The following is a 22,576-nucleotide window of genomic DNA, read 5'->3' as shown; positions in this document are numbered from 1 at the left end:
TAAAAAACAAAAATCAAACCCCACACCCTCCAAATAACTAAAAACCGCCCTCCTCTTAACAAAATCCCTTAAACCCCTTACATTTAAAGTAACAAAAGTAAAATTAGACCCCATGAAAGAATCAAATAAAAACATGTAATACACTCAAATTCTAAACCCAGACAGAAAAAAACAAAAACAGGAGACTCACCCGATGCTCCCCTGCTCCATATCTACCGGTGAAAACACCATCCGTACTCCCGACATCCCCCCCACCTCCTCCATCTCACCAACCCAGGATGCAGGAATAGTGTTTGGCTCCGGGGTGCCCTGCACCCTGGGTCTACCCCCACAATCCTCCCCCTCCCCAGTGCTGCAGCTGGATTGGAAAAAAATCGGGGAGGCTGAGTCCCCAAACAAAAAACTCCCCACCTCCTCCTGTACCCAGTCCTGAGTCTTGTTAGGTGTGTCCCCACCCAACAGAAGTTGAGGGCCTGGGGAAACCAGCAGCAACCCAGAGGTTTCTCCCACCCCCATCACTCTCTTGGCCATCCCCTCCCTCTCACTGTCGGCCAATCGCACCCTCCTCTTCATTCTCTTCTTTGGTGATGGCGGTAGTGGAGAGATACCACCCTCCCCCCCCACCAGCTCCTCCACCATACCCCTCATCTCTTCCACCAGGGCACTTTCCCCCCAGTCCACTTGCTCTTCCACCGTCTCCTTCTCCAACACTCCTCCCTCGCTTTCTTCTCTCTCATGCTCCTCCACTCGGTTGCCTTCTTCTGCCGCTTTTCCTGGTTCTCCTACTCCCGTGCCTTCCGTTTCCTTCTCTCTTCCATCCGCCGCTTCTTGCTCCTCCTCCTTCCTTGCGGCCTTCCCCTCTGGACCTGTACTCTGGTCATGAGGCTTGCTTCCTTCCCCCCCTCTTCTTCCCCCATCCCCCGCTCCTGCTCCCCCCCCAGCCGCAGACGCATATGACCTCTGACGAGCCGGGCACCCCCGCCACAGGTGTGCTGACGAGCCACACCCGTGGCACGCCTTAGGCTTGTCACAATCCTTCGCCTCGTGTTCCTCAGATCCACAAAATCTGCATTTTCTTGTGCTGCATGAGGCGAATATGTGGCCGTAGGCCATACAGCGCCTGCAAAATGGGGGCTGACGTGTATAAAACAACGTCCCCCTGTCAGCCCCTAGGGAGAACATAGCAGGAGGATGGAGGTAGCCACCATGTCCCTTTGGGTCCTCTCTGAGGAGGGCCTGGAAGCCTCTCCTCCCATTCCAAAACCCAAGGGAGTCTTTGAGGTGCCTTGCTGAGGAGACGTTATCCATGTATCTCCCCAGAAAGGCCCTCACCTCTTCATCCTTAACGTATGGGTTGTAAATGTTGACAGTTACAACCCTAAAGTTATTCTTCGCCAGGCTTGTTATTTCATAGTGGCTCATCGGCCTCTCGCCTCCCACTGCTCTTGCCCTTCTCAGGATATCATCGTGTTTCTCCTCTGTATATAGTGCCACATCGTATGCTCCCTCCAACGAGTTGCCTTGGAAACAAAACACGTCCTTCACCGTCAGCTTTAGAATCCCCATCAATATTATCCTTCCAAAAGTTTCCCGTCCTAAAGGCTCCAACTCCTTTTCCTTCCAAGCAAAACGAATCGTGTTGGCCAGCCCAATCCCAGGGACCGACCGTGTTGATGTATTTAGCACCATCTCCGCAAGGAGAATGGCGCTCGTTCTCTTCTCTTCCAAAACAATGAAAAAAGAAAAACCAAAGTGACTGAGGCTATCTGGTGCAAACTAACACAGAGACAGGAACAATCACTCACGAAATACAAAGCGAACTTAGGCTACCTAAATATGGTTCCCAATCAGAGACAACGTGAATCACCTGACTCCTGATTGAGAACCGCCTCAGGCAGCCAAGCCTAACAACACCCCTAATCAGCCGCGATCCCAAATACTACAAACCCCAATACGAAATACAATAACATAAACCCCTGTCACACCCTGGCCTGACCAAATATATAACGAAAACACAAAATATAATGACCAAGGCGTGACAGTACCAGTCAAATGTTTGGACACACCCACTCATTCAAGGGTTTTACTTTATTTGTACTATTTTCTGCATTGTAGAATAATAGTGAAGACATCAAACCTATGAAATAACATGTATATGGAATCATGTAGTAAACAAAAAAATGTGTTAAACAAATTCATAATCTATTTTAGATTTTAGATTCTTCAAAGTGGCCACCCTTTGACAGGTTTGCACACTCTTGGCATTCTCTCAACCAGCTTCACCTGGAATGCTTTTTCACTAGTCTTGAAGGAGTTCCCACATATGCTGAGCACTTGTTGGCTGCGTTTCCTTCCATCTGCAGACAAATTTATCCCAAATCATCTCAATTGGGTTGAGGTCGGGTGATTGTGGAGGTCAGGTCATCTGATGCAGCACTCCATCCATCTCCTTCTTGGTCAAATAGCCCGTACAAAGCCTGGTGGTGTGTTGGGTCATTGTCCTGTTGAAAAACAAATGATAGTCCCACTAAGCCCAAATCAGATGGGATGGCGTATCACTGTAGAATGCTGTGGTAGCCATGCTGGTTACATGTGCCTTGAATTCTAAATAATTCACTGACAATGTCACCAGCAAAGCACCCCCCACATCCTCACACCTTCTCCTCCATGCTTCCTGGTGGGAACCACACATGCAAAGATCATCAGTTCACCTACCCTGCGTCTCACAAAGACACGGCGGTTGGAACCAAAAATCTCAAATTTGGCCACATCAGACCAAAGGTGTCACACTCTGACCATGATTTGCGTTGTTTGTTTCTATGTTTTGTTTGGTCAGGGTGTGATATGAGTGGGCATTCTATGTTGTATGTCTAGTTTGTCTATTTCTATGTGTTTTGGCCTGATTTGTTTCTCAATCAGTGGCAGGAGTTTGTCGTTGTCTCTGATTGGGAACCATATTTAGGTAGCCTGTTTTGTATTGTGGTTGGTGGGTTATTGTCTATGTTATGTTGCATGTTAGCACAGTGGTTTGATAGCCGTCTAGTTCGTTAGTATACTTCCTGTTTTTCCGTCTTTCATTAAAATCATGCATTCACACCACGCTTTCGTCTACTCAATACGACGATTGTGACTAAAGGACTGATTTCCTCTGGTGTAATGTACATTTCTCATGTTTCTTGGCCCAAGCAAGTCTCTTATTTTTATTGATGTCCTTTAGTAGTGGTTTCTTTGCAGCAATTTGACCATGAAGGCCTGATTCACGCAGTCTCCTCTGAACAGTTGATGTTGAGATGTTTGCGTTACTTGAACTCAGTGAAACATTTATTTACGCTGCAATTTCTGAGGCTGGTAACTCTAATGTACATATCCTCTGCAGCAGAGGTAACTCTGGGTCTTCCTTTCCTGTGGCGGTCCGCATGAGAGCCAGTGTCATCGTAGCGCTTGATGGTTTTTGCGACTGTACTTGAAGAAATGTTCAAAGTTCTTGAAGTTTTCTGGATTGACTGACATGTCTTAAAGTAATGATGGACTGTCATTTCTCTTTGCTTATTTGAGCTGTTCTTGCCATTATATGGACTTGGTATTTTACCAAATAGGGGTATCTTCTGTATACCACCCCTACCTTGTCACAACACAATTGGCTCAAACGCATTAAGAAGGAAAGAAATTCCACAAATTAACTTTGAACAATGCACACCTGTTAATTGAAATGCATGAGAGAATGCCAAGAGTGTGCAAAGCTGTCATCGAAGGCAAAGGGTTACTTTTTGGTTAATACATGATTCCACACGTGTACTTCATTATTATTCATTATTAGTCTTCACTATTATTCTACAATGTGGAAAATAGTAAAAATAAAGAATACCCCTTGAATGAGTAGGTGTGTCCAAACTTGACTGGTACTGTACATATACAAAGTTTTATATACAACCAAGTTACACTTCTCAAAAGGCACATAATCGGTGGAATTGCCCATGCACTGTATGAGGACAGTCAACTTCTGCCAAGCTAAAGATGTCCAATATCTCTTAGTGTCAGAGCACCATGCTCTGTTTAGATCATATCATATTGTTAGAGATGGGATCATACTTACCATAAAGGTGGTTTCAACACATACTGTTGGCCAGAATATTCTGTCCAGCAAACATCCAGAAGAAACTGTTTATTTCATACATTTTGGTGGTGAGGGACCTTGGGAGTGTGAGCGGATGTGACTGTTACTTCTCCACCGACTGGTGTGTGTGTGTGTGTGTGTGTGTGTGTGTGTGTGTGTGTGTGTGTGTGTGTGTGTGTGTGTGTGTGTGTGTGTGTGTGTGTGTGTGTGTGTGTGTGTGTGTGTGTGTGTGTGTGTGTGTGTGTGTGTGTGTGTGCTTGTGTGTGGTGCAGTGTGCCGGAGCACTGGATGTTATCTGACACAATGTTTATTAGAGCCTGGAGGCATTCTCAGCTTGTCCAAGAGGTATCCTTGGCCACAGGGTCATTAGAACGGCGGGATGATGTGTGTGTTTATCTCCGAGGTGACAGCATCATGGCCTTGCTCCATGCTTATATAGACACACATACTGGAACTCCCACAAACAGAATCTAAAATCCTCTCGACAACACAACCAGACTGGTCCTCTCTGTTTTACAGTTCTAGGATTCTCTATTTCTCTCTTTGAGACACCAAGAACAAAATCGACAATCTAAACGGGTCCTCTCTTTTATATATTTTACATTTTAGCAATATCTATTTCACTCAGAAACGAAACACTAAATTGATACAAAATGTTGCCTGCAACTTTCAAACTGTGCGCTGGCATCTCCTACAGACATATGAGGAACATGACAGGTTAGTGAGAGACAGTTTGTGAATGATTCTCTAGTGTTTCATAGCCTTGTTTCAAAGCCTTGTGGCCCTGTGGCCATGGCATGGTCTGAAACTGTACTTTTCAGTTGTGGAACGTTAGCTAACAAAACAATGTATTTAGTAATTTGGTTTAACAATAATATATTTTTAAAATTATGGCACTAAAGATTTTCAAATTGTACTGACTTTTGTACTAACAATTTCATGTATTGTAGATTCCTCTACTGCTTTTTATAACACTGTTCTTATCTACTTTTTTCCCCCATTCTCCTTGTCCCAGGTTTGAGGAAGAATGCGATGGTGGCCATTCACCATGAGTTGAACATGCTAGCAGGCCCCAACCCTAGCAGCTGGATCAGCCATGTCCGCCGCAGGAGCTCACTGCTCAGTAAGTCCACACCCTCCACTCAGAATACACTTCTTACTTGTTTTTCTTTCTTTCATTCACAAATACCCAAAAAGGAAAGTCTACTCTAACTCTATTTATAATGTCCTTTTCCGTCTGTGCTGTGCTCCAGGCTCACGGATCGAGGAGGAGCAGGGCTACAATGAGGCGGAGGTGTCATATGTGAAGCAGGGAGAGGAGGCGCTGCAGAAGTCTATCAGCATCCTCGGCGATCAGGATGGATGGACCACTGAGATCATTGCTGTGAGTATAGAGATATAGTGCCAAAGACAGGAGGGCTGGCACACAGAAATTCCCTTCTTCACCTATTCAGCGTAGTAATTACAGACGTTTATCTTTTTTGGAATTGCAATATAAAAGGTTGTTGTTTAAGGTTGTTGTTTATCCTTGCAGTTCTATGAGTTTTAATTATCTGGTCCCATGATCCCAGGCGAATGGAGACAAGGTGCTGAGTAAGGTGTTACCTGACGTGGGGAAGGTGTTTAAGCTGGAGGTGCTGTTGGACCAGCGCTCTGATAACCTCTATGTGGAGCTGGTGGGCAACATGGAGCAGATGGGAGACTGGAACCCTAACGTCAAAGAGGTCAAGGTGGGACAATCAACTTTATAAACAAGGCACTGTAAGTCGCTTTGGATAAAAAGGTTCTGCTAAATCGCATATATAACACAACAACAATACAAAACATTAAGAGGAATTGGCTCATGTGTACACAGATTGCATGGATTGACTAGAAGTCTTCTACTCTGGGTTGTTTTGTTCAACATAAGAGTCCCAATGTACATTCTCGCATTGAGGAATATACAGAGGTTTTTGACTCTCTCCTCTCCTTTTCTCTCTCTCTCCCTTCCTCCCATTTTCTTCCTCTCCTACCCCCTTTAGATCCTCCAGAAGATAGGTCAGGAGACCATGGTGACCCACGAGGTGTCGGGACCCACGCCTGGCAACGTGGTGGGGCCGCGGGACTTCGTTAGTGTTCGCTGTGCCAAGCGCCGGGGGTCCACGTGCTTCCTTGCCGGCATGTCCACTCAGCACCCCACCATGCCCGAACAGAGGGGAGTTGTTAGGTAGGCTAATTTAGACCCAAGGGATGGATGGAAAGATGGATGGATGGAGGCTATAAGTCACTAACAATACACCATATAAAACAATTATTTGAATATTGTGTTGGACTCCAACATATGCTAACATAAGTGTTCTACACACTATTGTTGACTTTTTCAGGGCAGAGAACGGACCAACATGTATAGTGATGCGGCCCAGTGCCGATGACCCCAACAAGACCAAGTTCACCTGGTTGTTAAGCATAGATTTAAAGGTATGGAGGCCATTAACCTGCATCTTATCACTAGGGTCAGACAGATACAACTGTAGCTCTCTGGTTTGACACCCTCTGCAAAAAGCATTTTCATAATTTGACATTTGACATTTTAGTAATTTAGCAGATGCTCTTATCCAGAGTGACTTACAGTTAGTGCATTCATCTTAAGATAGCTAGGTGAGACAACCACATATCCCAGCCATAGAAAGTCCATTTTTAATCAATAATGTAGAGTAGAGTGCAAGTGCTGGGAGGGGTGGGGGGTGGGGGGTGGGGGGGAGCAGGAGCAGCCGTAGGGGTGGGTCGGCCAAGAGGCCTGAGGTGGCAGAACGGAGTCCTCGGGTTGTGGTGTAGGGTTTAAGCATATCCTGAAGGTAGGGAAGGGCAGTTCCTCTTGCAGTTCTGTAGCTAAGCACTATGGTCTGGTAGTGGATGCAAGCTTCGACTGGAAGCTAAAGGGAGTGTGAGGAGAGGCGTGGTGACATGGGAGAACTTGGGATGGTTGAAAACCAGACGGGCTGCAGTGTTCTGGATAAGTTGCAGGGGTTTGATGGCACAAGCGGGGAGCCCAGGCAACAGCGAGTTGCAGTAGTCAAGAGGGGAGAGGACACGTGCCTGGGTTATGACCTCCGCAACTTCCTGTGTGAGGTAGGGTCGTACTCTACGGATGTTTAAGAGCATGCACCTGCAGGAGCGGGTCACTACTTTGATATTTGCAGAGAATGACAGGGTATTGTCCAGGGTCACACTAAGGTTCTTTGCACTCTGGGAGGGCAACAATGTGGAGTGGTCAACTGTGATAGAGAGGTCTTTGAGCGGGCAGGCCTTCCCTGGGAGGAAGAGCAGTTCCGTCTTGTCGAGGTTGAGCTTGAGGTAGTGGGCCGACGTTGAGATATTGGTGAAGTTGAGATATCTGCCAGGCATGCAGTGATGTGTGTCGCCACCTGGGTTTCAGAAGGGGGGAAGGAGAAAAGTAGATAAGTGTCATCCGCATAGCAATGACAGTAGAGTCCATGTGAGGATATGACGTAGCCTAGTGACTTGGCGTATAGAGAGAAGAGGTCCTAGAACCGAGCCCTGGGGGACACCAGTAGTGACACAGACACAGATCCTCTCCACGTCACCTGGTAGGAGAGGCCTGTCAGGTAGGATGCAATATTAGAACTCGCAGAGACGACCAGCCCTGAGAGGGTGGAGAGGAAGGATCTGATGGTTCACGGTGTTGAAGGCAATTGATAATCTAGGAGGGTGAGAACAGAGGAGAGAGAGAAAGCTTTGGCAGTGTGGAGAGCCTCCGTGACACAGAGGAGAGCAGTCTGGGTTGAGGGACCCGTCTTGAAGCCTGACTGGTTAGGGTCAAGAAGATCAGAAGATCCTAATGGACACATATATATTGTTTGGCCTTTAATCATAATGAGGGATTTCTGTTAAATGTGACACACCTGTGTTGTTATAATCAGATGCTACTGATCACTGCCTAAGGTTGTGGTTGATGATGGTTGCATTGAGGACACTTAATTGTTGTTTCTTATCATGTTCTCTCTTCCTGTCTCGTTCTCTCACAGGGTTGGATCCCAAAGACCATCATAAACAAAGTACTCTCTCAGACGCAGGTGGACTTTGCCAACCACCTGAGGCAAAGGATGGCTGACAACAGTGTTTCCATGGATATGGCACCAGCATGCTGACACACCATGCCCTTTGACCTTTCGATTAGTGTGTACACCAATGGCAGGCCACCAAATGGACAGCTCCGCCCAGTCATCTTTGCCACTTTCTCCATCAAAGGCACTCCAAGAGAATCAAATTCTAACTACTCTCTTGAGTTCTTAGGACAGAATTTCAGTACAATTGAGTGAAACCTTCTTCTTTTGAACTCTGGATGCATTAACAGTATAAAGTGGCTTACTCTCCTCATGTCCTTTCCTTCTCTCCTATACACCTAACCTGTTCACACACCAGTCCAGATGAAGGGGAGAGACTAGGGCTACGTTTACACAGGCAGCCCAATTCGGAAATTTTCCCTTCTAATTGGTCTTTTGACCAATCACATCAGATCATTCCATATTAGCCATTTTTCAGAGCTGATCTGATTGGTCAAAAGTCCGATTTGTGAAAAGAACGATCAGAATGTGGCTGCCTGTGTAATCATAGCCCTAGGAGAGGATACTTAAGACTAGATGCAACCTGTGAGCCCCCTTCACACACCTCCTTCTCAAAACATATACACGTTCCCACAAGTCTGTATAGTGTCTCTACGGCACAATAACCACCCAAGTCACTTTTTTTTCCAGCCATGGCACTGGTAATTACATTGTCATTGCACTCTCAATGTGAAATGTGCACTTTTATTTCAATATTATATTTATTGTAGAACAATGTCATTGCATTACACTGGGTTAGGATGACTGCCAAGTGATTAAATGATTTCAACATCATTCAAATGTACAAGGATTATTCTTCTATTATTATCTCGCTTGACAAAATGTGGAAAAGCACTTACAAATAAAACATTTTAGGCATACCACTCAAACATGATCAATACTATCGTCAGTCATAAAATCATTTAATACGCCGCAAATGAAAAATACCAAATTATTACACATCTCACATCGACCTAATACAACCAAATATGACAAGAACATCACAGAAAAACTCAAACAAGCGAACCGTCTCAAGTCCTCACAATCATTACGTAAATATTCCATTTCAACTGAGGGGAGGAATTCAAAAGGTATTTTTTAACCACAAAGTTTAGTTCATAAAATATTTTCCTGTCTTCAATGGATTTGGCTGTTGTGTTTGCCAAGGCAAGCAGGTGTTTGACCATTCACATGTGTGTGAAGGACTCTGCAGCACTGTGAGCCTTGGCCTGGGTCTGCAGTACATTCCCCGGGATGAAGTCAACAGCACAACTCACGCCAAAGGGGAAGTCTGCCCTCTGTTATTGTCCTTGTAACATTTTCCTATGATTTATAGTTGTAATTGTTCCAGAAAGTTCTGTACTTTTCTAGGATATGGTGTGCGCTCTGAAGGAAAATGGGTTTCAGGGGTGAAAAAGGGGGGTCATATTTGTCAGAGAGACAGGCTTTTTCTTTAATAGAAGTCAGCGTCTTCTAGGATTACAGATGCACACGTCAGAGCACAGCATGCTGCACTTGCCTAAATCAAAATCTTTGAGAGTAAGGCTGACAAAATCATTTCACTTGGATGAAGATATACATTTTATTGGTAAAGGAAATGTTCTGAATTTGAGTAACAGCTAACATTGAGGTAATGAGCTAAATCTAACATGAGCAGTGACTGTCAGTGGAGGCTGTTGAAGAGAGGGCGACTCATAATAATGGCTGGAACTGAGCAAATGGAATGGCATTAAACACATGGAAACCATGTGTTTGATGTACCGTATTTCATACCATTCCACTAATTCCACTCCAGCCATTACCACTTGCCCGTACTCCCCAATAAAGGTGCCACCAACCTCCTGTGGTGACTGTCATAACTAACATTGGTATATTCTTGGCAGCGGTTTAAAGTATAAATTGTAAACATTTTAACCTACACTTCTTAGGCAATTAAACTCATAGCAACAACGTTGGCTGTTGCATACACAGATTATTTGAGGATTGTGAATAGTTAAGAGGGTGGGTTTCAGTTATGGAAAAAATAAATGTATTGGAACTGTGTTCTGAGGCATTATAATTGAAGTTTGCATGAAATCCTTTACAGTAGAATAAGTGTTCAAGGCACTCCAAGGCCTTGGTCTATCCTTAATACATGGGAAGAGAATAAGAGACACTATCACAAACATATGTTAAGGGTAAAGGGGGAAGGGAATGTATAACCTCAAAAAACACAGCCATAAAGTGAAGATAAGTGAAGTACCCCAACAAAATAGACAAAACAAACAATCGGAATATCAAATACAATACTTGACCAAGATGACAACCATGGTTCAATTCCCTCTTTTGAAATTACATAAACTATGTCCTCGACTGCAATATAGTCCTCATGCCCCAGTCTTTCTCTGTGGCTGCCAGGCAGGCCAACCCTGACGCTGGATGGGATGGAGAGCACCAGTCTAACTACCTACTGTACGTCACCCCAGCCCACACATGTTCTACCACAATGATGTCAAAGGTTTACATAGGTGGTGTGCCCAGGGGGATCTGGTCAGAGAGCTGTTATTTCACAGAGTACATGTCCATGCCGAGCCCTGCGAGCTGACCACAGCCAGGGACAGCCAGTCACCAGGAATAACTGCTTTCCTACCAATAACTGCTTTCCTACCCCTCCACCATTGGATAACTGTAAACACACTGGTGAACTAACCGCATGTAGCGCTAATCGTGATGTTTTGGTGCAAAGTTTAACCTCTCATTTTAGGTAATTTTTCCCCCTTCAAATTTAAAAGCGGAAGAGCATGTGAATGTGCAGTCAGCCAATGAATAAAATGTGCCCTGGTCCAGGTGCTGGACAGTTTTGTGATTGGGTGTGGTTAACCTGACTCTAGATCTGTGCCAATGGGAAACCAATGCAGAGCGGTCAAATATGTCAGTTTGTGTTAAATGCCAGATGTCTCTATGGGGGTTTGAGAGATGGACCGTGAAGACATGAAATTAGAGTCGTAAACGTATTATTTTTCTACTTTGCTTCAACAAGGGTATAGAGTACAGTGAGTAAGTTCACATCATTCTGACCTCCTCTGACCTGTACAGCATCTGATCACAACCATGACCTCAGCGCACACCCACACATACCACTTGTCAGGCCACTTTACAGGACCTGTGCATTATAGTTATATTACCATAAACAGTTTACTATACCATCGATTTGCAGTGTCCAGTACAATCAATGTCCATTCTGGGAAATGTATCACTGGCTTTGCTTTAGCCATGACGTAATCGAAAAGGAACCATCCAGCACAGGCAGTTTAGGCAGGGCAGGAAACCACAATTCCCAGAATGCACTTGAAGTTAACTGTGGAAAGGGGGAAGGGAAACTGAGATTGGAGGGAGTGATACTGAGGTAAAAATAAACTGTATTAAACGATAATTAACTATTATATAGATAATCGCTGCTGTGAGATGAATGTTTAAGAAATAGAGAGAAATAAAACAAATCCGAAAATGTTTTGACAGTTTCCAGAAGGGTAGTAGTTAAACTAGTGGTTGGCTTGTGAAAAAATATTTAGCTTGCTAACTAGGCTAACTTAGCTTAGATTTAGAGTTAGCTAGCTAATGTTAGCTTGCTGGATGACAGTACTTCAGAGCCACTGATGTTGACTGTCTTCTGAGCACAAATGTTATGCAACAAAAAAAACGCATTCATGATAGATAGCTAGCCAGTGCTAACTGAATGTACAGTAAGTTAGACTAGCTAGCAGTAGCCTGTCAGCTCACGTAGCTAGCTTGCTAACGTACCGGTAGTTAGCTAATGTTGTCAGTTGAGTTACTGGTAACGTTAATCACATTTCAGATTGTACCTTGAAGTTTTTTTGTGTGTGTGTGTAGGCTGTGAGTGGGTCTTCGGTATCACGTTACCATTTGGTGAGCCTAGTTTGACAGCTTGATAACGGTTCTAGCTATGTAACGTTACTGTAGTTAGCTAATCATTCAATGAGTTTGGTGTGGATACTTTTTCCAAAGGTAATTGTAAATAGACAATTGATCAGTTTGTGTTCATTAATAATTAGTATGCTTTTGACATTTTATTTGTGAGCAAGCTAGCTAGTTACCCACCTTATTTTTCTGCCCCAAATTGCAGATATCCATGACAACCAGTTTGACATAGCATGGCATGAGTGCCCCCTATTGGTTAGATCCTGTCAAGGAGAAGGCCCACTCCAACTCTGCAAGACTTCAAGACTCGTCCCACCAGGGTTTGAACATTGTTACATCGTGGATGTGAGGTGCCAACATTGAGTGTCAAAGCAATGAAGCGGCTGGGAAAGAAAGAGGCCATACCAGACCAGCAGTGTCCACACCCAGCCCTGCAGCCCCTCTAATGGGGCAGGATGCACAACAATTGAATTCAATGAGATCAACCTGTTGACTCTAGTCTGGACCAAGAGAGAGGAAGGAAGGAGAAGTTTGAAACGCAGTAGTTGTGGAAAGGGACACAACAGACATGAGGGTCTTCCCAATAGCACTTTTGACTGCCTTAGTCTGAGAAATTAGGCTTTAAAGAACAGGGTTTACCCACTCACACATACATAGACTCACACACTCATGCCATGGAAGAGGACAGCGGTGTCACATCACACACGGAGGTAGGTGTTTTAACCTGGAGTAGTCTAACCTTTTGAAGTAGTTTAAACTGTGTGTAAACTATGTGATTAACAGTCGCATCAGCTGTATACAATGAAATGGAACAGTATCAGTCAACAGACATCAATGGCCTTATGGCCTGTTCTGTACACATGTTAACTGTATACTGTCTGTGATACCATCACAGGGGTAGACAATGTGGGTGTGGTGGTATTCAATCAGATTGCACAATGAGACTTGCTGCACTAACAGATCTGCTTGAAGGTACAACCTTATAGTACTGTAGACACATCCATTAGACCGTTTTTCTGACTATTGACCGTGAAATGTGTGGTGCTTAGCTGAATTTTCATCTCTCCCTTCTGTTTTTAATCCCCATTGTGTTAGTGAGTGGAGGAGGAAGTAATGAAGCTGCTTCCCCTCTAAAGTGTTCACATGGGGAAATAAAAGGTTTCCACCACAAAGTAGCCTAACAGTTCTCTTTCTCTGCTGTGTCTGCACTGGCACTGTACCATCTTGCCAGGGGTGGATTCATTAGTTGGATTCTGTTGCAAAACGTTTGGTCTCTGTTTTGCAATGGAATCCATTTACCATTTGCTATAGGAACCAACTTGACACAAACAGAACGAAACGTGGAGGGACCTATCAGAATCTGCCCAATAGAGAAACTCGTTTTCGTAGCAAAACGTTTTCCGCTTGGAGTAAACGTTTTAAGTCGCAAAACATTTAGCAACCGACCAAAAGTTTTGCAACGGAATCAGACTAATAAATAGATCCTTAGCTGCATATCATTCCACAGAGATGTTCCTGCCCCCTTTCTTCCTGTTCTTCCATGCTACCCTGGCTGTGTCTTGATGATGCCTCTCGGTCTGTCCCCCTCCTCTCAGGGTCTGAATGGTGTGTCCCATGAATGTAAAGAGACAGAGGAGCTAACCAATGGCCACTCTAACCACAGACCTGTGAGTATAACAACCAACAAGAGGTTCCCTTTCAGAGATGTTTGTTTAAACATTTTTATTAAGCAGGAATTTCTGTATACCTCTCCTGTTATCATCAGTATAGACTGGTAGCTTGTTGTGTAGTGGTGGAAAAGTACCTAATTGTCATACTTGAGTAAAAGTAAAGATGCCTTTAATAGAAAATTACTCAAGTGAAAGTCACCCAGTAAAATACTACTTGAGTGAAACTCTAAAAGTATTTGGCTTTAAATATACATAAGTATCAAATGTAAATGTAATTTCTAAAATATACTTATGAATCAGAAGTAAAAGTAAGTATAAATAATTTCAATTTTCTGATATTAAGCAAACCAGACAGCACTATTTTCTTGTTTTTGATTTATTTACGGATAGCCAGGGGCACACTCCATTTGTGTTTAGTGAGTCCGCCAGATAAGAGGCAATAGGTATGACCAGGGGTGTTATCTTGAGAGGTGCGTGAATTGGACCATTTTCCTGTCCTGCCAAGCACTCAAAATGTAACGAGTACTTTTTGAAAAGGAATGGAGTAAAAAGTGTATTGTTTTCTTTAGGAATGTAGTGAAGTGAAAGTAAAATTTGTAAAAAAATATATATATATATATAAAAAGTAAAGTATAGATACCACAAAAAACTACTTTAGTACTTTTAAGTATTTTTTACTTAAGTACTTTCCACCACTGGCATTGTGTAACCTGTTGTGTTTCTGTATTCCCAGGTGATTAATGGACTGACGCCAGGTCATAGTGTCAAAGAGCACGCCAATGGCAGTTCACTGCTCAAGTCTCTGCCAGTGAGTTGCTCTATACTGTCCCTCATGTCAAAGACATTACAGGAAAGGGAACTGACCCTACTGTTGTTCTTTAAATACAATTGTGTGTTTACAGATACACTGAGTATACCAAACATTAGGAAAACCTTCCTAATATTTAGTTGCACCCCCTGCTTTTGCCTTCAGAACAGACTAATTTCGTCGAGGCATAGACTATAAGGCGTCTAAAGCATTCCATTAGGGATGCTGGCCCATGTTGACTCCAATGCTTTCCACAGTTGTCAAGTTCGCTGGATGTCCTTTGGGTGTTGGACCATTCTTGATACACACGGGAAACAGTTCAGTGTGAAAACCCCAGCAGCGTTGCAGTTCTTGACACAAACTGGTGCACCTGGCACCTACCACCATACCCTGTTCAAAGGCACTTAAATATTTTGTCTTGCCCATTCACTCTCTGAATGGCACACATACACAATCCATGCCTCAATTGTCTCAAGGCTTAAAAAATCCTTCTTTAACCTGTCCCCCCCTTCATGATTTGAAGTGGATTTAACAAGTCAGTAATGGATCATAAGGGTTCAATAAGGGATCATAGCTTTCATCTGCATTCACCTGGTCAGTCTATGTCATGGAAGGAGCAGGTGTCCTTAATGTTTTTGTGATTTGTCTAGATTTCAGCTCTGAAGCAGAATGGCCTTCTGCAGTCTCTGGCTACAGGAGGAGAACAGCCCAAGACTGAAGGTAAGACACAATACACTCAGTGGCCCCTCTTCTCAAAGAAACAACCATGTATCTTAGCTACCAGGCAACCCTAGCAGGTCTCCCCCCCCTCCAGACGGCTATGGGAAGAAGAAGAGGATGAGGGGCAGGGTATGAAATGATGGTGTCATGGCGTAGAGGGGGAGAAGGTGTCGTTCAGATTGAAAATTAACTGGAGAGGTGGTGGGACCATGGCACCATGACTGAACGATTACTCCTCACCTGTGTATGTTGCTGCTGTTTAGCTGTGTCTGGGATGTTTCTCAGCCGTGTGTATGTGTGCGTTTGCAGAGGAGAGTGCGGAGGTGGAGCAGGCTCGAGAGGAGTGGGAGGCTCTAGAGAGTATCCAACCAGGTGAGCTGTTGTTAGGGGCAACATCTACCTATTCCCTGGCTGCCTGAAAGCTGTGATGTTTTACTCCTCCATTATAGGTTGTATACGAATCTGTTGAAGTGTGTTATTGTCCTGTGTGTCTCCAGTGGTCAGTGAGGAGTCCAGTCCTACTCCTCTCATCTCCTTTAATGAGGCGTTGCAGCACTTCCAGACTACAGACCTTGGCGAGGTGCTGGTAAGAATGTGGGTCTTTCTGTGTCTGGGGGTTTTAGGACTGCATTGTAGAGTCTCACTCTCATTATTACGAAAAAAAATGTCAGTTCTCACTCTCTCTGTAGAAGAACATCCAGCCCACCATCCGTAGGACGGGTCTGGCCGCTATCACACACTTCCTGTTCGGCCCGCCGCGACTTCACCGAGAACTACTGGAGGAGAGGGACCTGGTCTTCGCCATCGCACAGTGTAAGTGTGTGTGTTTGAATGAGAGAGCGGGAGAGCCGTTTTGCAGACAATAAGAGGCTGATTGTGTGTGTTTTTCTCATGGTAGGTTCTTTGGATAACAGTCAGGCTGTACACATGCGTGTTCTACAGACCATCTATAAGAGGCTGACAGGCAGCAAGCAGGACTGTCCTCGGTTCGGCACCCACTGGGAGAATGTGGGCTTTCAAGGTGAGAGACATCTTCTGTATCTATGCTTCATTAGATGCCGCTCTCACACTGAGATGAAAAGTGTGATAAGAATATATTGCTATGAAGAAATGTTCAAAACACTGAAATGTTGAGTATGTGTCTGTGTGTAGGTACGGACCCAGCCACAGACCTGCGTGGTACAGGTTTCCTGGGGCTGATGCACACCCTGTACCTGGTGATGGACCCTGAGACTCTGCCTCTAGCCAGAGACATCTACAAGCTGTCCCAACATCCCACACAGGTACATACACACACACACTGGCCACAAACTATTCCGGTTAAGGCAAGTAGGGACATCTATGTAATGTGTGCCTGGCTACTTGAATAGTCTTTCTATTTACAAATCCCATTTGTTTTCTACTCTTTCTGCCCAATCTTTCTCCAGAACTTTCCGTTCTGTGTGATGTCCATCAACATGACCCGTATCGCCCTGCATGCACTCAGAGAAGAGGCCCTCTCCAAGTAAGTGTCCTGCCCTACTGCTAGAGCCTAGTCACTTGCTTACAAGATGTCCTCACTTTTGTGTGTGTGGTCTTCCAGGGAGTGTAACCGTCGACAGCAGGTAGTGGGGGTGTTGAACGAGTTCTATGTTGCCACGTTCCTGCACCTCTACCAGCTTTGGAAGAGCCAGCAGAAGACTATCTCTGACTCTGGCTTCGTCCTCAAAGGCAACTCTCTGTGTTTTACCCCAGGCTTAAGAAAGCCCAGTTGTTTTCAGAATCATGTCATTATTAACAACATCCCTTTGTAACACAATCACATCCTTGACATCCACTGTGTCTCTGCTCCCCTCCAGAAGTGGAGCTGTTTGCCAAAAAGAACCCCAAGCAGATGATGCGTCGGCTTGATGTCTTCCTGAGGGAGAGAAGGTCGGGCGGCGCCCCCCGGGCCTCCCCAGACCCCACGGCCCAGCAACCCTCACCCTGCCTGGGGGAGAGAGGTGCCAGGTCTGAGGGAACCAGAGGCAAGGAGATGCACTTCACTGGAGTGTGTGAGCTGACCCCAGACATGGAGGGAGAGGCCAGGCTCATCTGAGACATAGGGAGAGATTGAGACTGTGAGCACAGCTACACTAGTCTTAGCTGGAAAGAGAGAGTGTGTGTCTGTTTGTGTGTGTGTGAGACAGAAAGAGAATGAGGACCCCACCAAGCGCTGACCCCACTAATTTGTGGTACATACCCATTGATGCTGTAAAGCTGCTCTCAGATAATTTTGTATGGGATCCCTTTTCTCCCAACAGAAGTACATGATGGTGTGGCGTTCAGATAACACTAAATCACAGACATGGGACTGATGGATGAATAGAAGATGTCATTAAAGAGGACGAGGGAGTGAATTAAATATTAGCGTTTTCTCTGGGTCTAGTGCAGGGACAGGCAATTTTACGGTACAAGGACGCACCTGATTCTTCTTCTAATCATCCAATCATAGTCTTTAATCAAGGCGTCGATAAGTTGAATCAGGTGTGTTTCGGCTTGGCTGGAGTCAATGCCTGCAGAGTAAGAATGCCCACCCTTGGTTTATTGAATAGCTGCCAAGCCCCAGGGCACCGATCTGTCTATGCGGCCCTAGTAGAGTTCTGGAAAGCCATAGTGTGTATGTCTGTTTTTTACTGTCAGCAGAACCAAGCTTGGGTGTGTTTGTGTGTGCGTGCTGGGTATGAAGGTGAAGGTCTGTGTTGGCTATAGGGAGTTGGAACAGTGAGCAATGTGTTTGTGTGTGTAGTTGGGCTTATGTGTGTGGTGGGTCTGTGGGCTCCGATGGTTCTTGTCTCCATCTCCCAGTGCAGGTTGAATAGGCCCAGAGCCCCCCCTATTGTATGGGGGATATATTTTTTAATAATTTAAAAACTATTTTAGTCCTTTCCAAAGGGATAGCTGTTCATGACAATAGATGAGATTATACTGTATATGAAATGATATTATATGGATAGGGTACTTGATGGTATTTATAAAAGTGAGAGGAACTTATTATGCTAAGAAACTCAGGATGAGGGTTAGAATAGTTAAGCCCAGTTCAAATACATAATGAGACGCGACGCAACTGCCTTTATTAAGGTGAACTCAGCGAAATGACATTGCCACGTGCGGCAACGACTTCAAGACTTCGCTCTCACCATCTGCGCATGCCCACAGGTTCGCTTCAGGCTGTTGGCGTGTGGCTGCCACAGGACCAAAAACAACGGAGAAATTGAGCCTCATTGCGTCAAGTTGTTGCGGAAATTTACCCACTGTGCTGTTTACTTTCTGCGTCTTCGTCATACCGCCGAGTCTACCTTTTAAGGAGTTGTAGAACTAAGTTTGTTTGATATGAACGGTGTCGCCTTAACGTCTCAGGTCGTCGGCTGCAGCTTCCCAAGATTCTACATGTCAAAGCTTTAGCTAAAGTCTTGCGACGAGACTGATCCATTTAGCCAATCAGAGAAATACATGCGCTAACGTTGTTTTCAGCCAAGCAGACAATTAGCTAGCTATGTTGCTGCACATAGCTAGCCTAGCTTGCTGACAATAGTATTTATCTGACAAGTCATAAAGTGTACCCTGTTTCTGGTGCATGTATTTCAGGACACTCGTTTGCTACAAGTGGCAACTTCGTTTCAAAGTTTATTCACGTCATTATAAAGAGAAAAGGTCTCAACTGCGCTTCTCGTCTTGATCTGATTGCCCCTTTAGTCAGTTGTACAACGTTCTAAAATGAGCTACTTGTTATCTCGTCTCATGTCGGCTGTTGTATCTGAACTGGGATTTAGCCTTCGTCTCAAATATGTTTAGGTAGTCCCTATATAATGCTCTACTTTTGATCATATGCCCTGTGTTTCTCTGGTCAAAAGTAGTGAATTACATAATAAAAATGGTTTCATTTGAGATTAGCATTTAGACAGGTCAGTCAAGCCAACAGCTGACTAGCCATGGAGTAGCAGAGTGTGTTGGTGGGCTGGTTTAGTCAGACTAGTGATTGAAGTCTGCTGGAAACTTTCTACATGCATTCCGTTATAGAGCATCCAACTGGAGTTGTTTGACTAAGGCAATCGTCTGGGTTATCTGACTAAATGGATAGTGCACACAAATAACACATTTAGCTAATCTCATGGATATCTAGAATGAGCTAAAGGTTAGGGTGTCCATAGACAACATGGTATTGTTATGATGAGGAACATTTGGGAGAATTTACTTTTAAATGATAAGATGATAGTGATGATAACAGTGAAGGGTGTCTCTAAGAAGGTGTACCGTATGCAATCCCAATTCTGTCATGGATAATCAGTAATAATAGTGTTGTATGATGAGGGAAATCCTTCCTTATTTCAGGGTGTGTGTGTGTTTGTGGGGAATGGTATAGTATGGCAGGGGAGCATAGCTCTGCAGTCTCAATCAGTAGCATGTTCAGGTAGCACTAGTACTGTAGCATCAGATAGCATCCCTTGTTGTTTTATCTTCCTTGTAGAATTTGTTGCTCTTGGTCATGTCTCATTTACAGTCTTTAGTGCCAGTGAGTGTTCAAGCTGTTACTATAGGACATTCACCCCCCCCCCCCCCCCCCCCCCCCCCCCCCCCCATCTACAAGAGACACACACATCTCATTAGTGGAGCTACTCAGTGGATGAATGTTTTTGAGGTACTTGTAGATCTTCGGTAGCCTGTTCTTAAATATGATCTTTGTCTTCTGCTCTGAAAGCAGAACAAGTAGGAGGGGGTCATTTGAACCATACTGTAGAATTACAGTGACGTCATTCTGTGAGTAGGATGCTGCTTGTGTTCTATGGTTCTATTGTGTCTGCTCGCCCAGAGGATGTCATGTTACCCTCTAAGGGAAGCCTATAAAAAAAATGGATGTATCACTGTGTCAGGGGTTTGAGGTAACACAAACCCATTCAACTCATTCTAAAGTATACACATTATATAAACATCTATAAAGGTGGACATTATCAGCTCCTATACATAGCCTACCTTGTTTTATTGGGTTATTTTCAAGCACATTACTCTCCACATCTACCCCCCTATTTTTTTTTAAAGGAATTCGTGCTCATTATTTTGCCAAGCGTATGTGTTTTTTTTATCAGCAAAATTTGCACTCTTACAGAATGTTGGAGGTGTGTACAGTGTGAGTGTTGCTAGGTGGCTGAATATTATGCTTTGTCTGTGTTGTGTTTTCAAACCGGCATAAAGGAACTCTTTGTAGCCGTAATCTCATCATAGCCCTCTTTAAGCTGAAATAATGGACTAAAGTCTATTTTATTTGAATTTATTTAAAAAGGCAAGTCCGTTAAGAACAAATTCTTATTTACAATGGCAGCCTACCGGGGAACAGTGGGTTAACTGCCTTGTTCAGGAGCAGAGCGACAGATTTTGACCTTGTCAGCTCGGGAATTCGATCCAGCAACCTTTCGGTTACTGGCCCAACGCTCTAACCACTAGGCTACCTGCCACCCCGTCAATAATTTAACTGAACCTGCATTTCAGATTGTGAAGATACACACAAAGTTATTTTTTGTTTTATTTTAGCAGAGGGGCTTGTTGCAGTTCAGTGTGTGAATCAGGAAGTTTGTACAGAAGGTGATTGTAACTATATGATTGTCAGTAGGGCGTTCTATTGAAACACATTGCTTACCTCAAGACTTCAGACAAATCTTCTCTTTCTCTTCTTTGAATGTCTGTTAAGGACAATGGCTTCTCACTTCATATAATGGCAGATTGTATCTTTTCTCTTTCCTTAGTTATACACACTCCCTCATACACAGCTTGGATGTCAAGTGTCATGTATATTCCACACCTGAAACACTAGTGAACTAACACTGAAGCTGGTAGGTCTATGTACTTTATTTGAAATGACACAGGCCCACTATAGGCCCAACCACACGCTTAGATCCACATAGCTTTTTGTCAGCTTGACTGCAGATCCACTCTAATGGATTTTTGAACAATCATTACTGATGTTGACTATGTTAATGATAAGCTAATTTACTTGTCGCTTCGACGGTATCCACTTTCTTGTGTGTATTAGTGATTGTTCCCACCTTTTGACCATGTCAGGGAAAAAAACGAGAAATAACAATGATATTAGTTTCTGATCGTACAGAAAAATTGTGTTGCTTCTCCAAATTTGATTTGCAGTCCTAAATCAAGGTTCTGGCTTGAAATTTGCACCAGTTATGTCATATTTTGTTTTCAACTGATAGATCTCAGTTCAAAACCAAGAGAAAACGGGTCTTAAGCTGGATGCAAGGTACTCTGAAATGAGTGGTCTGAATCTCTGCTTTGTCGACAACAAATAATTTCCTGAATCCCCTGCGCTTTATATGAAGATGTTCTACTGTTGCTTTTGTCGTCTTTTTTTCCCTGAAAGCATTTTATGACTACCTTAATTGTAGATGCCCTATTTTATAATGGGAGTTATTTCAGAAATATGTGCCGTTGTACAGTAAAATGTATGGTATGGAGAAACCTAAATAAATGCAATTGAAAACAGTTATTTGCTCTCTTTCTTTGTGCTGTGGTTATTATTCTTGTATTTGTATTTATTATGGATCCCCTTTTAGGGTTGCACATTTTGGGGAATATTCAGAGGTGGAAACATTCTGTCGGAATTAACGGGAATATATGGGAATTAATACCATTTAAATGCAGATTTTTTTTTTGTTGCATTGGATATATTTACCTTACCATATATGGAGGCAGAAACATAAACCTTTTACCTTAAGTATACATAATTGCAAATGATTAAATCCTTCCAAAAGAAATAAAAAATTAAATTATTATTTGTTATGAATTTAACTTTAATTAAATGAGTTGACTCAACTAAAGCTTTGGTTGTCTTCCACTCAGGCTTCCATGTCTTCTCCCTGGACCTCCTCAATGTCCACCTCTTGAACATCAGACTTTGAGGCCTCATCTTCACTCACTTTCCAACCTTGGAAAGGCCCGGAAGGCCACCAATTTTTCATCCCTTGTATTGGTCAGCATGTTGCATGCTTTTGTGTGTGTGTTCCCAAACAAGGACCAGTTGCGCTCTGAGGTGGCTGATGTTGGTAGGATTTGGAGGATGATGGAGGCAACAGGAGAAAGAGCCTCAGATCCACAAAGTCCCTTCCAACAGGTGGCTGATGAGATATGATGGCACGACTGCCATATTGCAACTCCATCCCAAAGCCCTTGCTTGGAAGTGTACTTTGCCAGACTGCCAAGAGCCTTGCCCTCATCCAGG

General features: G+C 43.9%; 2 protein-coding genes across 3 annotated transcripts; both read left to right on the top strand.

The window, feature by feature from the left end:
- Window positions 1-4,564: 4,564 nt before the first annotated feature.
- Window positions 4,565-9,012, top strand: star (steroidogenic acute regulatory protein). Its single transcript, XM_020474929.2, has 7 exons — window positions 4,565-4,831; window positions 5,130-5,237; window positions 5,368-5,498; window positions 5,686-5,844; window positions 6,136-6,320; window positions 6,478-6,571; window positions 8,140-9,012. Exons 1-7 carry the CDS (start codon window positions 4,768-4,770, stop codon window positions 8,260-8,262), a joined length of 864 nt encoding a protein of 287 aa, XP_020330518.1. The 5' UTR covers window positions 4,565-4,767; the 3' UTR covers window positions 8,263-9,012.
- Window positions 9,013-11,493: 2,481 nt separating this feature from the next.
- LOC109882824 (ELMO domain-containing protein 3) lies at window positions 11,494-21,844 on the top strand. Of its 2 annotated transcripts, none has more exons than XM_020474921.2 (13): window positions 11,494-11,602; window positions 12,341-12,845; window positions 13,731-13,802; window positions 14,539-14,613; window positions 15,264-15,333; window positions 15,643-15,705; window positions 15,831-15,919; window positions 16,023-16,146; window positions 16,232-16,354; window positions 16,486-16,616; window positions 16,761-16,837; window positions 16,916-17,043; window positions 17,172-21,844. In XM_020474921.2, the coding sequence occupies exons 2-13, from the start codon at window positions 12,810-12,812 to the stop codon at window positions 17,408-17,410; spliced, it is 1,227 nt and encodes a 408-aa protein (XP_020330510.1). In that variant the 5' UTR covers window positions 11,494-11,602; window positions 12,341-12,809; the 3' UTR covers window positions 17,411-21,844. The 2 variants fall into 2 exon arrangements, with proteins under 2 accessions (XP_020330510.1, XP_031661901.1); XM_031806041.1 differs by lacking the exon at window positions 11,494-11,602 and adding an exon at window positions 11,943-12,222 and having other exon boundaries at window positions 17,172-18,554.
- Window positions 21,845-22,576: the final 732 nt, after the last annotated feature.

Source organism: Oncorhynchus kisutch, linkage group LG3 (genome assembly GCF_002021735.2).
Source record: "Oncorhynchus kisutch isolate 150728-3 linkage group LG3, Okis_V2, whole genome shotgun sequence".
In the NCBI taxonomy this organism is placed as follows: domain Eukaryota; kingdom Metazoa; phylum Chordata; class Actinopteri; order Salmoniformes; family Salmonidae; genus Oncorhynchus; species Oncorhynchus kisutch.
Note: the sequence above shows the minus strand (reverse complement) of the source record. Positions and strands in the feature narration are given on the sequence as shown.